At 40.4% G+C, this 23,032-nt stretch overlaps 1 protein-coding gene across 1 annotated transcript in view; it reads right to left on the minus strand.

Moving 5' to 3' along the window:
• LOC131908666 (transient receptor potential cation channel subfamily M member 3-like) overlaps positions 1-18,502 on the minus strand; it is a 176,253-nt gene extending 157,751 nt beyond the window's left edge. Inside the window, exons 1-3 of the mRNA XM_059259703.1 lie at positions 18,392-18,502; positions 5,535-5,748; positions 1,498-1,622 (exon numbers count right to left, since the gene is read on the minus strand). Of these exons, the coding sequence (XP_059115686.1) occupies positions 1,498-1,622; positions 5,535-5,748; positions 18,392-18,394 (342 nt within the window). The 5' untranslated portion in view covers positions 18,395-18,502. The remainder of the gene's footprint in view (positions 1-1,497; positions 1,623-5,534; positions 5,749-18,391) is intronic.
• Between the last annotated feature and the right edge of the window lie 4,530 nt (positions 18,503-23,032).

Consider the following 23,032-nt stretch of genomic DNA (forward strand, 5'->3'; position numbering starts at 1 on the left):
GTATCACTTACTCATAGGTTATATGAATGAGAACGTTCTAGAACCACAAGCCCAGTTGAAAAATAATGAATGTCTATGATAGAGATAATAAAGCCATGAACCTTCCAAAATGACTTCTGAGCCATCCTAACATTTGAAATAACTAATTTATACCTTAATATTTGCTCTACTTAAAAAAAAAAAAATCAGCATTTACTTAAAATCCAACTTGGAGTTTGAGGCAAGTTTAGTCTGTAAAAAGCTATTCTCAGATATTAATAAATGCTATTAATAGCCACTTTCCCAGTCAGTCCTGCCTACCTCACAGTTTGGGGATTGCTGGCTACAACATGCGGAGATATGCAATGTGAAGGATCTAGGAAACTAGGTAAGGAACCCCTATCCTGATATCTCTGTCCTCCGTCTCATGTCTTCCTGCTAAATCTGCATTTCTATATAATATTTGGTAGTGCTGGCCATGCATGCACATTTGGTATCACTTTAAGAATCTGCACTTCTGTTTGATGGCATCCTCTCTTGTGTTGCATTAAAAAATGTCTACATGGTGTGAGAACGAGGAGACTGTACAGATTCAATAAAAGAATCAGCTTTGAACCAGTTGATTCTCAGGCTTTAACACCTCATTTTGGCTCCAGAGATCTTTTGATAAAAAACTGTTTAGTATAAATGTTTTACTCTCTGTCAGGCTTTGATTAAAGGAGAGGGAGTTATTCTAGTGGACTGAATAATGATTAAAAACTTTATAGAGTTATTGGAGAAATAAACTATACTCACCTGCTCATTAGTTTATCAATTCTGGTTGATGGACTTTTGAGAAGTTATACAGAGGGCAATGTCCCTTGGAAGGTGGTAATACTGTTTATATTTTATAAGGAAATTCCCCAGAAAAAAAACAGAAATAAAATCATAACCCAGAAAGAAAATGGGGGAAAATTCTCTAGACTTCTATTGTTGGTTAGTGTGTGGCCCTGGACATAAGAAAAAGAAACAGAGACTCACACTCACTCTTTTGTATTTTGCTCAGGGCATTTTAAATCATAGCCAAGTATTTAGCAAAAAAGGGGCCAACAAAGGAAGTCATAATGTTAAATAAAAGGCACTCCCTTTGGCTTTTCTCAATTAGGAAACGAGCATGTTAATGCTACAAAAGCCACAGCCTTGTGGTGGGAAAGTCCTGCTCTGACGGAGCACCACTCTGATGGAGCAGCTAGTTCATGTTGCCTGATGTTACGTGTCATAAATGCAGTTTGGTATAACCATGCCAAGAACATGTGGTTTTAAGCAGAGGCAGAGTGGTTGGTAGGTCTTACATTTGAATTTTCTTGGTTGGGAGATTTGATAGGGAGTTTATCTAGATAGAGTTTGGAAACCAGGTAATCATTTAGTAAACCTTTCATAATACAAGTTTGACTTTGAGAAATGGACTCAAAAGTATCATCCTGTATGTATTACAGATGCTAGGAGAAGTCAGATAATAGAGCACTCTGCAGGACTTACATCTCTTCCAATCAGGTCCTCCTGGTTTTCCACAATTCCCCAGGGGGCGATACCTATGGTACATATCTTCCCTCGAGACTTAGATGCATGGTCCTTCAAGGCATCTCCAACATGACGAATGACGCCTAGGAACAGAGAGAGGTATTAACTTTATCGTTTAAGGGCAGTGACCTTCCTATCATTCTGCAGGAAATTAAAGAGTGCCTTTAACTTGGTGGAGAGTATTGAATATACAATTTTGATACATTTCTATAAAAACTACGTTTAGAAGAGACTTCATAGCTGGGCGGTGTTGGTGCACTCCTTTAATCCCAGCACTCCAGAGGCAGAGCCAGGTGGATCTCTGTGAGTTTGAGCCAGCCTGGTCTACAGAGCAAGATCCAAGACAGGCACCAAAACTACACAGAGAAACCCCGTCTTGAAAAACAACAACAAAAAACCCAAAAAACAACAACAACAAAAAAGAAGAGACTTCATAAGAGTAGCTATAATGCAGATATATTTGTCAGATTCAATAACAATTCAAACAATGCATTTCTTTAATTCACATGGAAAAACAGAGATTATCTAGTGCCTATAAAGAAGAAATATAATTAGAGGACCCTTTTCTTGTAAGCATAGTGATTTATTAGTATCCTTGCATCCTTGGAATAAAAAGCACAAAAAGTTAATTTATTCTACAGCCTGTGAAAGAATTAGGGTCATTTCAGTAGTTATTTACCTAAGATTTTATTAACCTCAATTTCCTCTTCCTATTTATAGCACATAATGTGGAAAGCCTAGTAATAATGCTGTCTTACTCAATGGCAAATTTATGCTAAAATGTGTAAGTGCACCTTTAATATTCATCTTTCTATTTGTTTCCTCCTTCCGTTAATGATTGCCTCACAGTTAAAAGCAAGGGAAGTCCAGATTACAGCAGCAGGGTACCTGATCTTACTTTAAGAAAGCACTTAAAGAATATACAATTTCTAATCTTTTAGCTTCCTTCTTGGGCCATCGTTCCTATACATGGCACGTAAGATACATCTTCTAAGAATTTACACAGATCAACATTCTCCCCGTTCCCTAAGAAGCATTCATCCTCAGGGCCATCCCTTCTGCAAACATTAAGGTGGATATAATTCCTTGCACATCTAGCAGCTTGTGAGTCCCCAACAGCTCCACGTTTCACTGCTGCATCCTCCAGTGATGCCTAACAACATGTGAGATGTGCCCTCTGACGGGGGGATGGGATGGTCAGTGTGTTACTCAGCTTGTGGGCCATGAGGGACAGTCTGACTCCAAACAAGGTCTCAGAAACCATGCATGAACAGGCAGAACACACCAAGAAGCTTCTCCATGGAGACATCATACATGTGTCAATAACTTAGTTGTGACGTAGATACAAGATCAGACAAGAGTTTTCTTTTAGGAATCAAATAAAACTATACTTGAGCCTGAAGAGACACTCTTTTCACCTGTTGGCTTGTCTATGTATCATCTAAGTAAAAATATTGCTGAACACAACTTTCAGACAAAAAAGAGTAAATCCATAAATACTAATGTTAATATGCAAAATACATCAGGGCTGGGTTCAACAAGAAATCTAACTTTATGGTATGCCTCTTTGTCTGCCATGGTTTTCTCTAGCTGCTACCAGCTTTAATAGCCATCATTAAAGTCCCATATTCTGAACTAGAGATGAGCTGTTTAATGTATAGTATTTAGGATGTAATTTCTCCCCCTCCTACTTTTGAATGCATTTCATAAAAGAAGAAAAACAACTAGCAATCCAACTTTCTAAATATAGAAAATTGGTTAAAATTTCTTTCAAGCATTTTGAGCCTTGCATTGGGTGGGTCTCTCTACATCAGGAAAGTAAAAGACTAAACAATTATACGCAAGCACTTTCTACTTGGTGAAGGCAAAAATGTGGAGGCTAAAATCTGAAGAGTCACTAAAATTGTTCTTTACAGGATCAACAATAAGAGCAGACTGAACAGGTCACTAGAAGATGTTGCCAGCTGATGGGCCGGGTTGGGATTTTACAACATAACACTGGGCATGGACCATCTGCACAGTTCACTGCCAAAACGTGCCCGTTTAGCTGTGTGCTGACTGCTCACGAATTCTAGCTATGTAGGAGATTTTACAGTTTTGGTGTCACTCAAACATCATCCAAGCTAAAACTCAATTATTGTTTAATAAGAACATGTTAGTTCGTCTAGAGTTATATACTCTGGATGTCCCACTAACTTTAAATGTGCCCGCATGTACCGGCTTTGAGCCTTATGACACATTTGCACTAGCTTATTACAAAGTTGTTTGGGTACTTTTGCTGTTGTTTTGGGAGTCTTTCCCTAGCCCCCTCTCAAGCCCTGGCTATCCTGGAACTCATTGTTGTAGACCAGGCTGGCCTTAAACCCACAGAGATTCATCTGCCTATCACTTCTGAGTTCTGGCATTAAGAGTATGTACCACCATGCCTGGCATTGGTATGCTTCCCCCCCCCCCCCCCAGACAGGGTTTCTCTGTGTAGTTTTGGTGCCTGTCCTGGATCTCGCCCTGTAGACTACGCTGGCTCGAACTCACAGAGATCCACCTGCCTCTGCCTCCAGAGTGCTGGGATTAAAGGCATGTACCACTGCTGCCCAGCGCCAATGGTATGCTTTTAATAGGAACTCAGGGTATCTGGTAACAAAGTTTACTCTATTATCTGTAGACAAGAACCTAACTTTAAGTGGTTATTAGAATTGATTTGATAATGTGCCTGTATCATAATATGGAAATTTATATGGCAGGCAGGAAAAAGTATCTGGAATCCATGGAGGGTTGAAAATTAACTATCTATTGATAAAGAATATTTTAAGAAACATTTAACAGTATAAACACACATGGGTCTGGAAAGAGGTTCAGTGGTTAGGAGCGTGTACTGCTCTTGCAGAGGATCTGGGTTTGGTTCCTAGTACCCATGTTGGGCAGTTCACAACTACCTGTAACACCAGATCTAAGAAGGATCCAGTGCTTTTGGCTTCTGAGGGCACTACACTAATGTGCACAAACCCATTCAGACACATATGCGTACACAGAAATTAATAGTAAAATATTTTAAATAAGCATGTGATAATCTAGACTTAACCTTATCATTCATGCCCCAGATGTAAACAGTATTAAAAAAAATTAGGGCTGGGAAGATACTCAATGGATAAAGCAGCTGCCATATAGTATAAGGGCCTGAATTTGAATCACCAGAACCCATGTAAAAGCCAGGTACAGTAGTAGTATGAGCATCTGTAGCAGACCTATAGTGGCAGAGAATGGAGAGTTGCCAAAGGCTTACAGGCTGGCTAGTCTGGAGTATAGAGGAGTGAACAGTAGATAAACCTGCCTCAACAAGAGTGAACAGTAGATAAACCCTGCCTCAACAAGACTGAACAATAGATAAACCTGCCTCAACCAGAGTGAACAGTATGTAAACCTGCTTCAACAAGACTGAACAAACAACAGAGAAACCCTGCCTCAACAAGAGTGAAAGGCCAGGATTGACACCTGAAGTGGTTGGACTACATGTAGTAGTCGTGCCAAGTAGTGGCTATGGCACGTACAATCTCTTTCTCTCTCTCTCTCCCTCTCTTCCCTTCCCCCTCTCCCTCATGCACACACTTTAAAAATGGTATTTGGTATCAACTGTGAACTTGCTTAAATAATGAAGGCAGACATTCCAATTTAAAACAAAAAGTTATTCTTTAAAGAGTTAGTGGATAGCTATGAAAATCTCACCTACTAAAAACATCCTGTGAATTTCCCTTAGTCATGTATACAAATTCTCTAAGTCATGAAATAGCAAAGCCATTTCTCATATGCAATTTTTCTTAGTTGAAAATTGTCTGTATAGCTGTCACTTAGGTAAAGAAAGGAAGAAAAGAGGGATAAGCAGGAGGGTGGACACATATGGTAGAGATGAGGTGTAGAGAAATATGGACATTTTCAATGAGGCAAAATTATTCTAGCCACAACATCATTGCAGCTGCCTTTCTTCATTGCACTATGATTACCTGTGTTGACCCCTCCAGTGAAGATCCACGCTCCAGTTGTCATGGCTGCTTTGATGAGCCCTTTCCCGAAGACTTGCTTGAGTTTGGGCTGGAGTTCAAAGTTCTGCAGCCCTCCATGCACAGAGATGAGAAGCTTGGGAAGCTCCAGCTGCCATTCCTTGGTCATCAGGTGTAGCAAGAGATCAGGTTTCGTATCAAAAGATACTCGGACATACTAGAATGAAGATGAACAATTAGAGAAATGGACAGGGCTGCCTGGGGCTGTTTGTCTTTGTGTGAGAGTTATATGTGCCTGACTTGAAGAAAATGTCTTCAAATGTGAAATTAGCTATTTTAAGGAGAGGGGATTATTTCCTTTACCAAAAGAGGCCTCAGGAGACAAAGGGATTCCCACTTTTAAAGGTTTTGTTGAAATTGAGTTATGCCAATTTGAAAATTGCTTGATTTTTTATAAAATGTAGTTTAAATACAATTTTCCTGGTGTGATCTTTTCCTAAAACAAATCATGTTGATATTTTACCATTGTTTATATTTGTACAACAATTCAAACACTCCTAATATTTTCAATACGATCAATCCCTTTAAATAAACTAGATGTCAATATAACTGTCTTTGTGTTTTTGTGATCCTGTTATGATTTTGAGATTCCAGAGGACTCTAAAGTTCTACATTATAGAATGAAAAATTTAAAATCAGGCAACAGCAGGTTATATTTAACTATAAGTGTATCTCAAATGCCTATCTATTATCTCCCTACTTACGTAAAATCTATATCAATATCTATCTTCTATCTATAATTTATTTATCATCTATGTATGTATCATTATCTACCAATCAATCATCTGTATTTATATAATTTTTATGAGACACCATGTAGCTAGGGCTGGCCCGGAACATGCTATTCAGATTAGGCTGACTTCAAACTCACAGGGAAACTCCTGGTTCCAGCCCTCCAGGTGCTGACATAAGAGGGATGTGGCACCACATCCAGCTCAAATATTTTCTCTTTAAAAGACAAGTGACAGAAGACAGGCCAGCTATTCCTGTGTTCAAAAGTGAAACTTGTAGTAGAAATCAAGGTTTTTCTATACACAACAGGAAATTCTAAGTATATATAACAAATGCTATAAGTACAATGATAATATATAGGACCATATACATGGACACATAAGTTTTAGTTCAACTACATAGTTGATATACTGGGCAATGATAGAAAAATCTTTTGAAATATACTATGGACTTGGCATGAAATGCAGAGATACTCAATTCCTAAAGAAAGTCTGCTTGGGGGCACAGAGCAGGGCTGGATCTAAGAGACTCTCCCAAATCCTGCAGTCCTTCAACATCTGACCTGATGACTTTCTGAAGTCTGGGGGAGTCCTTGGGGAGCCCCACAGAAAGCTGGTATACATTAAAGTGCTCAACTCTGAAACATTAGGAGGAAAAACTAAGGAACTATATAAAAGAAGGCTGTAGGAAACTTGCTTATCTCAACCCTGGAAGACTGAGGTAGGCTCTGGGTGGACTGAAAAAAGAATTTGCATTTGATTATTTTTAAAGACAAGCAGGTCCCTACACAGGTTTGTCATCATTACTTAGTGTGGTTTGAGAACTAGAACAAGGTATGTTAATGCCAATTGTTTTGATGGAGTGATGGCTCCAGGTAAGCAGCAGAGGCAAACACAGACCCTCTGTGAAGGAATGTGTAATAAATGCAGGTTGGAAATAATTGCTTGGCAACAGATAGCTAGCTAGACCCTCCAAGACCTTGAGATGGTCGTGGAATACAAAACAGACACACATAGCATCTTATATATGGATATCAAAACAAGGAAGAAGAAGCTATAATGACCACGGGCATCTGAAAACCTAGAACAACTTGTAGAAATGAAAGTGTAATACTGTAAGTGAAAATCGGCATGGAAAAGGAACCTACTGATGATGGTTCTTATAAATTAGCCACATTCAGCCTAGAAAGATGAAGGTTTAGAAAAATACACAGCAAAACACAACCACAACCAAAGATGCTCAGGAGAGAGAGAGGTGATATTTTGTGTATGCTCTAACAAATAAAGCTTGCCTGAAGATCAGAGAAGTGGAGCAGCCAGCCACTAGAAAGACTTCTTACCCCTAGGAATCCTTTGACTGAAAGCACCAAGCCCCTGACTCCACTCCACTTTATCACTTTCTCTCTTGTGCCCAGCCATATCACTTCCCATTTCCTCCTCCCAAGTGCTGGGATTAAAGGTGTGTACCACCACTGCCTGGCCTCTAGTGGCTAGCTTTGCACTCTGATCTCCAGGCAAGTTTTATTTGTGAGAGCAGAAACAAAATATCACCACAAGAGTGAATTAGAAATTCTAGATAAACATGAAAGAGGCACTGCTTGAGGAGACATTGGCAGAATATTTCTCAGAAATACTGAATACCAACTCTCAGGTCCAAGAGCTCAATGGGTCCCAGGAAGAATAAACAGCAGGAAACCTCAGTCACGATATATCACAGAAAGTACCAGCTATGAAGACTCTAGACAGGAGGCCCACTCCTAAACTGCAGCAATAGAAGCTAAAGCCAGGAGAACAGCCTCTCGGTTTAGAGCTCAGGTTTAGAGCTCAGCTTTTCTTTTCAAAGTGGGAGAAAATATAGCCATTTTATGAATGCCAACCCTGAGTTTCCCTCTGACAGTTTTCACTGAGGTAAAATTGAAGCTTATATGATTCAGGATGATCTCAAACACAGGATGGGATGTAACTAATTAGTAACTACATGGTAAATATAAAACCATGTAGACTGTACAATATAAAACAATAATCATGACTAATTTATAGTGCAAAGGGATAGAAATAAAACATTAGGGAATAAATTAGTAATCGAAATTACAGCATTCTTAAGTGCATATTACATGGGGAATAGATAGATCTCAGTTGTGGAATGCCTGCCTGAAGCTCTTGGTTTGATATAGGTATGATAGTACGTGCCTGTAATCCAAAAATTTGAAGGGTGGAGGCCAGTGGATCAGAAGTTTGGGGCCATCGTGAACTACATGAGATGCTGTCTCAAAAAAAAAAAAATAACGAGAACAAAAATAAATGCTGGGTCCTTGAGATGGCTCATGAGTAAAGGCTCTTCCTTGACACCAAGCCTGAGGACCTGAGTTCAGTTCCTGGGACCTTCTGGTAGAAGGAGAGAACCACCTTCCACAAGTTTTCTCTGACCTCTGTATGCCCACTAAGGCTCACACACACATGCACATGTGCACACATATTACACACACACAGAATATTAATGTAAAATGAAAATTTAAAAAAGTTCCACAAGAGAGAAAATAATTGATTAACTAGGTTTGTTGGACAATACTGAAATCAGCACTTGTAAGGTGGAGACAAGAACTTCAGGAGTTCAAAGGCTAGCCTTGGATACATAGTGAATTTGAGGCTAGCCTGGACTTTATGAAATCCTGTGTCAGAAAACCCCAAATTATTCACTACCTTTGGCTTAATTAGATTCAAGTCTATTCTTTGTGTGTGTGGTGTATGTGTGTATATACATATTTGTTTGTGTATGCACACGGGCCTGCAAATGTGGACCCTAAGTTGATTTTGAGTGTCTTCCGCAGCCACTATCTTTTTATTTATTTTATACATTTATTAAAGTATTTTGTGTGTGCGTGAGTGTGTGTGTGTGCATGCATGTGTCACAGTAGATATATAGAAATTAGAGAACGGCTTGGGGAGTAGGTTCTTTCCTCCCACCATGTGGGTTCCAGGATTCGATTCAGGCCATCAGACTTGCTGGCAAGTGTCTTTATCTTCTGATCCACTTTGACAGCCCTTTTGACCATCTTAAATTCTGAGATAAGATTTCTCTCAACTTGAAGCTCACTGGTTTGGCTAAAGTGACTGGCCAGATGTAGCCTAAGACATCCCCTTGTCTCTACCCTCCCAGTGCTGGGATTACTGCTGTATGCTATTCCAGGCTTGGTATGTGGGTGCTAGTATTTGAACTTGGGTTTTCGTATTTGTGTGAAATTTCATATTTCAACTTTACCAATTGAGACAACCCATAATCCAAGCCCCATAATTCAATAATTTTGAGGTTAGTACCAAGGACCACATGTATAGTGACTGACTTATAAACTAAACTATTTTACAGTCAACTCTTCAATAGTACTTCAAAATGAGGACCAAAGCACAGCATAGTAAATACATATACCAGTAAATAGCCAGTAGTCAAGTATTACCTGTGGCGTATGACGGTATAGTCTTTGCTTTTTTTTTTTTTTTTTAAATAGGCCTGGTAGTATAAAAACCATACACTATACATCACCACACATCACCATACACATGAACAAAATGTGCTGCTTTTTGACATTATACTTCACTCATGCCACTAAGGGGTGGCATCTTTGAGCTCCATTGTACATATATGGGCCCAGCATCATACATATGGTCCACTGTTGGCTGAAAGGTCACTCTGTGGGTCCTGAATTCTGCATTCCAGGTACATGTGTGCTAAGTGTTTTACGCGTTCCATCTCATATTCTCCAACATTTCCAATAAGGTAGGATCCATACTGTTTCCAAGCTCACACTACTAATGGGTCATGAGAGGCTCTGGACCCTAGCTTTGAGTCTACAGCCTTCTCTTGACCTTAAAGATACAACTTCCTCTTACTCCTTCTCCTTTTCCTTTACATAAACCAGCTAGTCGCCAAGTCCTAAGGCGGCGCTTCTCCGAATGGTGTTTTCACCCAGGCCTGGTCTTGGTTCCTTCCACGGCTGTGTTAGCAGTCTATTCCCTTAAATGACGCAGTTTGGGTTCTGGTACAGCCTCCTTGTGGCTTTTCTGGCCCTCAGATGCCTATGAAACGCTGACAGGTCAATGGGCTGACTTCTTCCTTTGGTCATGCTATTCTGAATTTAAATCATTTCATCTTTTGTAAACTATTCGGGCAAGTAAGTTTCCCCTTAATTTAGCCTTACCTGCTATTGACAGCTTTTCCCACTTTTCTGTGCATTTGACGAATGCTAATCCGCAAGGCCTAGGGTAATGAATGCACTCTGCCCTGTCACTCATGGAAACGACACTCATCTTTTAAAGTTTGCTTCAGTCCCAGTGACCATTTGACACTGCAAGACCGTGCTGATGCAATGGCTTCAAGCTCTTGCTAAAGCCCATACTTCTTTCTGAATGATTCTTTTATGAGCCATTATATCTCGTGTGCTACAGGCCTTTGAGTTCAGGGTCTAGTTGAGCAACCCATGGATTCTGGTCAGCTATGTCAGTATTGTTGTGAAGCAGCCACAGTATTGTGAGAGGTAATAGGAATAATAATAATAATAATAATATGAAGGACTAAGGCAACATGTCTGTTATTTGGTTTGGTGCCCCTGGAAAGTAAAACACACTTAAGTTTTATATGGAAAACGAAGATATGGTGAGGAAGAATTAGACTACCGTCTACCGTAAATGTGAAAGTACATCAACTGCCAGGCTGCTCAAGGTATCTCCACTAACTGTACCCGTCTTGACTAGGACCAGTTCTTATACAGAAAAACCTAAGATTCTGTACAGACCACGTCTAACTATCCAGAACCTGATAAAGGTCACAAACATTTGCTGCTTTGGCTTTTAGCTATTGTCCATAATCTATGCCTTGTTCCTCCCTTCTCCCAGAAAACAAAAGGGAAGTATTTAAATACATCAGCATGCTACTTTTTTTAAAAAATCATTTTGGCTATTGTTTAGAAAATCAAATAAATGGTTTGGGAGGTCAAAATGGTATTAAAATCGGGGGTTAAGCATCATCGTGAGGTTACCTAGAGATTTCAATTAAATAGAAAATTTTCAGGTTGTATTCCTATGTCTGTAGAAACCACATTGTTCACCGTATCTCTCTCTCACTTACAACAACGACCTCACTTGCTGAGTAGGCAGCTTCACACTAATTGTGCCCAGAGAAATTAAACAATTCCTATTAAATTGTTAATGTGATTTGAAATTAGGAGCTATTTTGGTTGTCATGAGAAGCAATTTAACTTTTTTTTTTTTTAATTTTGGGACAGGGATGGCACATGTGATAGCATTCGTGTGGAGGTGAGAGAGCAGCTTGCTAGAGTCAGTTCTCGCCTTTCACCATGAGAGTCCCAGGGATTGAACTCAGGTCATCAGGCTTGGCTGCAAGCGCCTTTACTCACTGAGCCATCCCTCCAGTCTATGATAAGCAATTTTGAGGTCCATTATGAGTCTATTCATTGCTAAGGGATCATATTGCAAATAGCAAGACATCTCCCTAACAAGCATTTTAAATGAGGTCACCTAGGCATTACTCTGGCTTGGTACTGTTTAGAAATTTCCAACTCACTCCATTATCAGATGCTGACAGTATTGGTCATTTGGACAATGTGAGTATCTGACCTGTTAAATGAGACCAGCCCTGACCACTGCACAGGATACTATATGGGTTAAACTGTGGAACACGTAATGGCCAAGAAGCTCCAGTAAGTGCAAAATGGGTAAAGATTCCTTACCATTTAGACACAGTGTGCCTGCATATAACTGATTCAAGTCAATAGTCCTTATTTTCTACTCTAGTTTTGTGGGGGTGTGGGGGAGGCCTTGCCCTCTCATTACAATGGGCCTTTAGGTCTCCAGTTGATCAAAAGAGAAGCTGAGATCTAGTAAGGTTTGCATCTTTGTAATGACCTGTCCCTATCTCTTCCTGCTGTTAGCTCTCCTGTCTGATATTAGGAGGCCTGTGCATGTCAAGTGGATGGTTTTGGAATGTTCTGTGTAAGACAGAAGCTAGATTTAGTTGAAATTGTATAATTTTATGTTCTTGAGTACCGTGGAGGTCAATGAATCCAGCATTATTTTCATATGAAGATATACTTTAATTTCCAGACACAAACTAGAAATTACATTTTGTGAGGCAGTGAGAACTTCTCTTTCATTTGAATAGAGAGGACCTTGGTAATGAGGGTCAGCTATGCCTCATCTTGGGGTTCCTGTTCTGGGCAGGTGATTTTCCTACTGAATTGGCTATTACTATGTCATTATCCCAAATGCTTCTGCTCACTCACCAATGCTATAGAACTTACAGAGTGTCCTCACCAAGCAGTGTTCTTATCCTTCCATTATATCTACAGGGCACAAAGGCTGGATGGGGTGAGGATGCAGCCATTACTGCTTAGAGCAGGTGGAGGCTGTTTCCTTAACAACCAACCAACCAAACACCTCCCTAAACTTCCATCAGCAGTCACCTTGAGCTTCACAGAGCATTTGGTTCTACTAATTCATCAGCCACCTCTTTAGCCCTAGATTTTCACCCACGTAACTTTGCCCAGCTGTTTTAATGAAAATGGAAATGGGCTGCAGTACAATAAATCTGGCTACACTCTTGGAAATGTTCGATGACAAATTCCCTCCTTTCACTGCAAAGCCATCATTAATTCTTATAAAGAACCACTTGGTACTTCTTAAGCAGTGTTTGTTCTGATTAATGGACCCACCATTGTGAAATCTGTTTCCACAGTCCTGGCAATGCCTTTCTTTCAAGCTCATAGTGGGAAATGTGGCCCATTTTCTCTATTGAGAAATGTGACAAGGATCATTTCATTTCCCAATTTTTGGAGCCACATACAAAAGGGGGTACTTGTAATTAAAGCTGAAGTCGAGCACAATATGTCACATCAGAGATAATTCTGCTGATAGCAGCTTTTGTTTTGCCTTGAGTTTAATGCTCATGGTGGTTCAGTAGAGAGAAGCAGCTCACCAGAAAGGAGATACTTGGAATTACATTCAATGCATTTCAATTTCTAGTTTGATAACCCTTAAAACTCTGGAAGTAAAAGTGTCATTATTTTTGCAGTTTCCCAGTGTTAGATAGCAGGTATTTATAGGATTAATGTTGATAATGGGAAGCTCAATAGTGAGAGATAACATAATATCACTAAGCACACACAGGGGTCATGGGAGCTAGTCTATGGGATTTCTGTCAGAATTATTTAGTATAGCATTTTCTAGAAACCAGGAAGTGGGATAGTTTCCTGAGGAGATTCAGCTTCCCCTACTTCACATTCCTATAATTAGGATGGGAAATATCAACCATATCTTCTACCTTAATTTTGTTGTTTTTTTGTTTTTGTTTTTCAAGACGAGTTTTTTTTTTTCTGTGTAACTGTCCTGGCTGTCTTGGAACTTGCTTTGTAAACCAGGCTGGCTTCAAACTAACAGAGATCCTCCTGCCTCTGCCTCCCTAGTGCTGGGATTAATTTGCACCCTGCCTCTACATTAATTCTTACTTTCAGACAGACCATCTGATCCTGTTGCCGGATCAGCAGCCTTCAGACCACAAGGTGCAAATTGGAAATCAGGGGAGCAATCACAAGGTTTCTCTACAGCCCCATCAGGCTGTAGGAAGCTTTGTGTTAGCCATAGTGCTGTGATTGGTTGTTCATGTGTGTGAAGAAGGAGTCATTCAATCATTTCAACTTGGCATGTGTTAGTCTAGGGTTCCCAGATCAATTTGCAGAATGCAAAGAGAGACAATTTTTAAACCTCAAATTCAATCCCTGAAACTCTCTAAGAGTACATGGTTACAGATGCCATGCTAACAGGAGCAACCTCCCTACTGTGTGGTCCCCTCCCCTAGAGCTCAGAGAGCAAGGCTTTCACTCCTGTGGGCTTAATAGTTAGAGCTTTCAGTGTGAAAATAAGGGCTTGGGATAATTGTCTAAATTATATGAAAACTGTACTAAGAGACTCCACATGAGCTAATAGGCAGAGTAAATAGCAGAGGAGAGCCAGAAGAGAATTATGTGACTGGCCTGAGAGGTTTAACTGCATGCCCTTAATTAGGTTTAGTCTTACCTGGCCTACAAGCCAGCTCTGCATTAATTAGAAGAGATGATTTGTAAACAAGTGAGTCTATATTCTGCTCACTTTGTAAATCATGTGGAAGCCCTCAATAGACAAGAGTCTTCAAGAAACCTCACTATGTCTGCTGACAGGGTCATCTTGCTGTGGTCCTAAGGTGGTTTGTGAATTATGAGATGTCCCTAGAAGTGATCTGATCCTCAGAGAATCCTGGGTGATTTAGGGCTTGTCATCTGGTAGGATGCATCTTGGGAATGGTCAGGAAGTCAGGCTTCTTCCCTCACTGTCAACTTGGATTGGCTCCTTCCTATGTCAGTCTCTTTCTGCAAAATGTTGATTTTCCTGAGGCTGGTTAAGCTTGGACACTGAGTTCTGAACACCACAAAGCACTTGAAAGAACTTGGCAAATGATTCTAATGATCTAAGATGTAATTTTACAAAGACTTCCCTCTGCTCAAGGCTTTCAAGTTTAATTAACCTCATTAAATATTAGTGATTTAAAAATCCTGCTGCAAAAAATTCTAAAACCCTTATTAAAAAAAGGTAGATGCACAATAGTAATTAGCTTCCTTTCAATCACCTCCAAATAACTTCCAAATAAAACAGTGACTGTCATCTGTCCTAGGCACACATGACAAGGAAAAAAGAGAATGGAAAGGGGGTCATTAGGAAGTTGGGTTCAAGAACTTTCTCTAGGAAAACAATTTACTTTCTGGGGCTTCAATTATCTCATCTATAATGTAGGTAGTGGTGATGGAGATTAATTTTTCCAGGGCTTGTTGCACAGCAGAGTAACTGCTATGTGTATATCCAGAGATCTTTGGATGCCCAAGGTTTTTTGTCCAGGCTAATGAATGAGACTCCAGATGTGAATCTTACATATGGCCATTTGTAATGGCCTTCCCTGTTACTTTGTGCCCCCAAGTCAAGAACTGCTGATTATGACCCTCAAATGCCTTTGGTGCTTAAGGGTCTGTGATATATTGCTGTCCTACACATGTGATAGGACGGACACCTAGCTATGGCTCTCAAGTAACTGGAGGCATTTTGGATAATTAGTCTATTCCTCCTGCTGCCTGCAGCCCACTGTGTGCAGCCCACCTTGGCATTTGGAAAATGCTAGAGCTGGATCCTGGGCTGCCTTCAAGGAAAAAAGTTAATGTTATATCTTACCTTAATTAAAAAAAAAAAGTCAATCTTGCCCCTAGAGTGTTTGGATGACTTTGCTAACACTTACTTCCAGGACCCCTTTCAGAAGCAATGGCCCAGAGGCACATTAACTTTACTGGCCTGTCTAACTGCAGTTTTGGAGAATAATTAACCATACAGTGCTCTCAGGAAGACTGGCTTCTTTCACAGGAAGTGGGTGCCAAGGCTGTCTGTCCAAACTGCATGCTGGTTTGCTCAAGAGGCTGGGAAGCAAGGGAGGCTCGGGTTGGCAAGCATCCATTCCCCTGCCTCATAAAACGAGGCCTGACAGCACCACTTCTTTGTTTAGACAGGAGAAGCAGAGTAACTCTGGGGCAAGCTTTCAGAGTGCACAAGATGCTCGTTTGTGTCTGGACGAATGCTGGGGATTTCCACTCCCTGAATACCCAGCAGTAATGAAAAGAAAAACTGGCCTTCATTAGGCTAATTAGGCTTGGAGAGGAAGAAAGGGTTGCCCTTAGAGTGACTGCCCTTTAGGCCACCTAGGGCCACCCTAACCTCGGGGTCACCATCACAGTATGTGGAAAACAGTGCTCAGAAGGGCAGTGCTTAGAGTTCACTTCCCTGGGTTTTTGTCTTGAAATTCTTAATATCTGAGGACTGAGATGTAGCTCAGTGGTATATACTTGAAGACCATGTGTGAAGATCTGGGTTTGATCACAGCTCTGAAAAATATTCATCAATATGTGTTGGGGAAATGGAATCCAAGGGGATTGCAGAATACTTGGTTGCTCATTTATGATCACGACTATTATTCATTATAGAGTATGAAAGAAATTGCCAAAGTATTTTGCTGACCATTTTGAAGGGCACATGCTAATAAACTCATTTTGAGTTTTGCTTTCTAGTCTTCTGGGGTGGGGGGAGCATGTCTCTCAAATTCACCAGAAATTTTCAGGAGACAAAAAGAATTTCCAGTAGAGGAAAGGTATACAACAAAAGGGCTCTTGCTGTGTTCACTCTGATGTCACACTCACAGCAGGTTAGCGATGAAAGGGGACAAGGACTGAGATGGGAAGGACCCCAGGTAATGTAACTCATTCTGATTTGATGGTATGAGTGACTGCCAGGGCCAGAAAGAACGTGGATATCAGTTCACAAACCTCTAGCTAGCTTTCCTGATGGTGGCTGTCACTAACACCGTTCTTCACAGAACAGAGCTTAAACTGTGGGTACAAGAAAGCTGATGCCCTTGTGAAAATACTCTAATGGGTCTTTGGGCTTTCGGGAAGTACAGGAAGCTACTTCCCTGACCCATTTCTGTCATTTTCATACATATATTGAACACTAGCTGTGCATCAGGTGTCTTCCATCCTCATGAACATCACAGAAGGCAACTTTACCAGCTTTCTAGGTAGAATAATTGAGGCACGTGTATATTAAATGACTTAACAAAGACTTTCCAGTAAGAGTGAGAATTTATCTAGTTCTGTGACTTCAGGAGCACACATCTATTTTGATTGGTAACAAAGTTTCCCTCAGAGTAAACCCTTCTGCAGCTTTAGCAGCAGGCACCATTTAAAGCCGGTAATACACAGAGGCACTGTTAATCCCTGAGATAGCCCTATGAAGTGGAAGTTACTACCCCATTTTACATGCAAGGAAACTAAAGCACTGGGCTTAAATTGAACAATCATACAACCAGAAAGTGACAGCACCAGGCTATGAATAAAATGCCAGTGGGTTCCTAATCAAAAGGCAGCCAGTAAGCTACAGGGTCCAACCTTTCAGAATTATACATAAGCATTGCCTGGAAATGTAAATTAAAGTATATGAACTAATAGGGGCGTAGATCAAAGGAGTGTCCTTTAAAGGATGAGTCAAATGTTTCTCCAAGTTCTTTCAGAGCCTGGGGAAAATGAGAATATTACTAACACCAGCCAAATTACTTCACACCCATTGATACATCTAGCCCTTTGCTGATGTCTTACATCTATTGTCTGACTCTTTCAATAGCCAGAGGCAAGCCTCCTTAACTACAAAGCTTCCAGAATTTTCATAACACATTCTTTACTCTTTATTCTTTGAAAGGTCTATGTGGAGTCACATTAAGTGTAGTCCATGGGAACTATGGTTTAGACATGGCAAAATTTCTATATAGTTCTCAAGTCCTTGCTAAAGATATTTTCCTTTCCCATTGAGAATATTACTAACCCAGCTGCTTGGAAAAAAGGTGCCTGATATGGATGACAAGATCTCTGTCAAGGCCAGGAAGGAAACAGCTTGGGAAATGCTGCTAATAAAACAAAATAGAAACCTAAAAGAAACATTTGTTTCCTCTCTCCAAAGCTGGGGTAAATGATTTAGAAAACGGCTATGTAGATGAGACATAGAAAATAATGTTGCAAGCTGTAAATAGTTACAGAAAACAAGCCAGATTCAGAAGGACAGGTATCACCTTTTCTCTCATACATGAAGGGCAGCGAACAGTGGATCTGAATGTACGAGTGGTTAAACGCAGAATGTAAAGGTGCTGGTGGGTTGGGGTGAATAAAGAGGTGATGGATTTGGGTAGAAAGGACATTGTACCGCACGATCATATACAATGAAAGATTTTAACCAAAGTAAAAATCAGCTTATCATCTGATCTCATACCAATGATTTAAAAAGTCCTGGGGAAGGTTTTCTTGCCCCTACTTTATAGACGCCCTACTGCCAAGTGACAGAGGCCAGGCTAGCTTGAAACCTACATCCCAGGCTCTTAGCAGTTCCCTTATAGGATGTGGAATTGTATCTGGGAGTGAGTGACTGGCTTTTTATTGTTATTATTACCATGGCTTTGTTGGAATGGCCACCTCCTTGGAACTCAATGGTCCCAAAAGCATCTGTTGGGCTGAGCTGAGTGTGTTTGCTGATGGACCACTTCTCAGACTGGATGTCATTTCGGGAGAGGCGACTCTCATTTTTCTCATTCTGAAGCACAGAGATACTGGGAGTGAGTCCGACATGCTGGCCTATTAGGCGCCCACAGCAACACCTATAACATGAGAGGTTAAAGTGAAGTGAACCCCTTGAATCAGCAGCCATTACAAGAACACACACTTAAGCAGCCTGTTAGAGAACCTCGCAGACCATGTTGACCCATTCCAGTTAAGTGGTAGGTGAAATTCCAGATGCAGCCTTATCAGAGAAATGGTGGAGGGAGGCTTCCCCCAACACCCCATCTACTGCTCTTCCCCACCACCCAGTTTATCTATCAACACACTCCCTGACCTCCTCCACCCACACCTTTAAGTACTTGGCATATTGCTTGGGACAGGGCAATTGTGGACAAAAGTTCTCTAGATTTTTCCACTTATAATTGCTCCCATCTATCAAATCTTGCATGAAGGATGCTGAAGAGCTTCGAGGGAAAATTTTTAACATGTACATTTAAATGAGGAATCTCACTTATGTGTGAGTCACAACCTAACTTGTCTTTCCAGTTGATATTTACTGTCAAATATTCAATTCTGAGAATAAAAATCTATAGGTTTTTCTTTGAAGAAGAAATGAAAAATTAAGAAGGAAACTTAAAATTGGTTCCCTCTGTCATCAAAATGTCCTTCGTATGTTATGATGACCACTATCACAATTATTAGTAATGATAGTTATGTAACATTCTCTTAAACACTAACAATTTAGGATACACTGAAAAAATGTTGCTGCACTGAATCTTAAACAATGTATCCAAGATTACGTATCTAGCCTATGGCTGTAAAATCTGTATTTTAAGCAGCTCTTTAGAATTGCCCATTCAAAGGGCATTTCTAGATCACAATGGACTATTTTAGCTTCCTGCTTTATATACTGCTGATTTTCAGGAAGGAAACTACAGTGCCAAAAGATGTGCAGAGGAATCTGAAGGTCAAACCATACATAATCTCCTAGGAGTCTTTCATTCAAGACTGTCTTTTTCACTATAGCAGGACATGTTGGTACCAATGAAACAGTTTGACAAAATGTTAAGGTGGAAAAAATAAGTAATTGCAACAAAAACATAGTATACTCTTATATCCAGGGATCAGTCTTTTTACAATAGTGGATCTGTTTCTCTATGTACGGACACTTAGTTGAAGATTAACTTTAACCATGCATATTAAGCAGTGCAATATATATTTGCTTCAAAAATATATTTAATTTGACAGTGGTTCCCTTTCAGTGGTAGTAATTACAATTGTACTCTATGCCTATAATTTCTACTTCACATTCTTAATGCATTAAAGACCATAGGATTACCTATGGGGGTCTTTGGTGCTGGGTATGATGTGAACACATTCTCTTTTATAAAATGCTCTTTCAATCCAGGATTTCTGAGCCTGAAAGAGAGAGAGAGAGAAAGAAGAAAAATGAATATAAATTTTATATCTTTTTACCACCATGCAATCACACAATACACTAGTATATCGTAAATGGATTCCAAACTGCATATCATCCAACAAGCTATTCTCAGAACCTGTTGACTGGGTTAACATTATAATGTTGAGAAGTAAAGGAAATTGTCAGGCTGGAAAAAGTGTTAGTAATGAGATCGTAGGCATGTTCATTATGGTTTCTAAAGGACAGAAACACAAGGCTATTCATTAAGAAAATGAAATTGAAGGAACAGACATTACATTTATAATCTTACATGAAAAGCAAGATTCAAAAGTCAGAGGAAATACATCTAGTTCAGTAACCTCCATGGTTGAGGCTTCTACTAGATTCTCCTACAGGAAGAAAGGATGATGGCAGAGGGAGTGCACATTCAGAATCCCTGCTACATCACCAAGGTTCCTTAAATCCAAGTTTGTGATACAGAAGAACAGAGAGGGAGAAAAGGGAATGGGAAGACAAAGAGAATAAATGTAAGCATTGCCTCAGTGCTCCCAGGTAATGCTTGGGAAGGGAATAGGCACATTTCCCTTTACATCCTACACACATGCACAAAAATATGGCTTCTCAGAAAAGGTGTTGCTAAAACCATCCACCCAGAAACCCTGCCATCTAGATAGGATTCCTAGATGGACAAAGGATGTTCTGTCAAACTGAAGAATATTTCCCTGCTGCAAGCAGCATCTATCCTGCATGTACAAGCTATAGGCTGTAGACCACGTTATCCAACAATAACTGTGAATGAATGCACATTTGCATCTGCACATTTGTAGATGAAAACATCACATCACAATGCCAGAAGTCTGGAGACCCTGGACCCCTTCCTTCAAAAGCATTTGAAATGGAAGAGAAGTCTCCATGGAACCTGCTAAATTTCTTAGAAGATTGCTTTCCTAAGTATTTAAGATGGAAGTTACTGGAGCAAACCTTAGTTACTTCATATGTCACTATCTCACTGTCACACCTAAAATTATATTCTTAAAATATTCTGGCCCAACACACAATTGAGCGGTTCACTTGACCTGTGTCAGTCACTGGTTGGAACTGTTACCAGATTCCACTTACTGGGTATAATTAGTCCCGATTCCCTGGGCACACAGTGCTACCCTGAACCTTGCGAGTTCTGGTGTACACTTATGTCCTTGATCTCATATAATGTAGGTCTGTGTATGCATGTGACGTCCATAGCAGTAGTTCTTTGATATTTACAATAATGCATATTCTACACATGGCCACATAGAGGATGGTTGAGAGCCCTTAAGGCACTGTATTCTGTTTCAGTAATGGTCACAATAGGGTCACTTAATTTCTGGTTTCACTACATTGTATTCATTTAAAGGAGCAGCCCACACTGCCTCAAAGGTCTCCAGCTTCAGGCGAACCTCTGTACCCTCATGCACACAGAAGGCGTTTGTAATTTTGTTTGCAGCAGGACATGGAAAAAAAAAATCTCAAAGAGTTTCCCTCTTAAACCAGTATAAAAAGCTACTGGCTCCATCTTTGCAACAGAAACGAGCTCAGTGGCAAAGATAACCTGCCTTTATCTTTGAAAAAGCCTGTAAATTAAACTATTCATAGCCCATGGTACCGAAATACTGAATACTTCTGTCTATGTTATCTGACGTTCCTCACGACATCTGAAACCCACTTTCCCTACACCTTGGGGAACAATGAAGAAAGAGTGTACTTTGTAGCCCGTCCTGGCAAGCCTTCAAAAGAATATTTGGGGACATCATCTGCCTGCTTCAGTGAGTGCTGCTCCATGTTCCAGGAGAGGAAGTTGGAAAAGCCGGATGTGTGGGATGTAAAGTCTACAGCTGAGAAAGGAGCATGAGTTGCACTCTCGTAGATGGGAACAGTTAGGAATTCTTTTATCTTCAGTTTTCCCCATCTGTGTGCTGGGCACAATAATAATGCTTGGCATATTGGGTTGTTATTATTTGGGGAGTACCATTCTTGATTTCAAGAAGGGAGACCGATCTTGGCTTTAGTTTGTTTATTGAGACAGGTTCTCACTCCGTAGCCCTGGTTAGCCTGGTAATCATTCTTAAGTCTAGCTGGCCTTAAACATGCAGCAACCACTATCCTGAACTTCCCAAGTACTGAGAATAAGGCATGCACCATCATGCCAGACTTCTGGGCTGATCATCATACTATAAATTTATATGGAAATTCATAGGAGGGTTCTATACAATACTGGTAGAAATGGCCACCTCTATGTTTGAACCATAGAGCACTGGAATGGCCACTAACAAGTTATGAAGAACTTCCGAGCCTCGTGTATAGCATATTGATCCTAAGCTACTATGGGGAGTTTGGTGAAAATCAGACCCAGAAGTTGATCTTACCCACCTAGCACATTGTAGGAGCTCAGCAAGGACACACAGTGGCTAACATTTGTTAAAGGTCCATCATGTGCTTAGATCCACAGAACAGCACTGATGGGGAGGGACCATCTACAATACCACATCTATCTTATCAATGAAAAAAAATGGAGCCAGAGAGATACAGCAAGTGAGTTCCAAAGCCACAGTTTGACCTTGAATAATAGCTTTACGCCAGGATCTTTTCTCCTACCCCTGGAATACACTGCTTTGCCAGAGGAGACAGTACTGGTTCTGAATGTCCTTTATGTGTGCAGTGCCATCTGAGATGCCTGGGACTATTTCTGTGTTTGGACCACCCTGGACTCCTAGTGGCATGTGGAGAACTGGTTCAGACTTGTTTCTTCCCCTTTCTCCTCCTGAGTCTAGCCCTCACACATGGGGGTGAACTCTCCGCCACCTGTTCTTCCTCTCCCTTTGGGATAATGGATGGGTTACCACTTAAGGAAGACCCCGATATAGAAGGCAGAAATTAAAGAAGGGGGGAGATGGTATTATTTCCACAGCAGCAAAGAAATGGAATCGCCACTGGACTTTAAAGTTGAGAATATGGGGGGCTGTGCCCAATGAATCAGACTCTTCGAGGACACTGTTTCAATTTGGGAGGTCCTGCAAGCTTCAGAAAGATGGTGTGTAGGAAAATTATTACCTATGGATGGTCAATTTGTTTGTTAGT

This window comes from Peromyscus eremicus, chromosome 1 (assembly GCF_949786415.1).
Source record: "Peromyscus eremicus chromosome 1, PerEre_H2_v1, whole genome shotgun sequence".
Classification (NCBI taxonomy): domain Eukaryota; kingdom Metazoa; phylum Chordata; class Mammalia; order Rodentia; family Cricetidae; genus Peromyscus; species Peromyscus eremicus.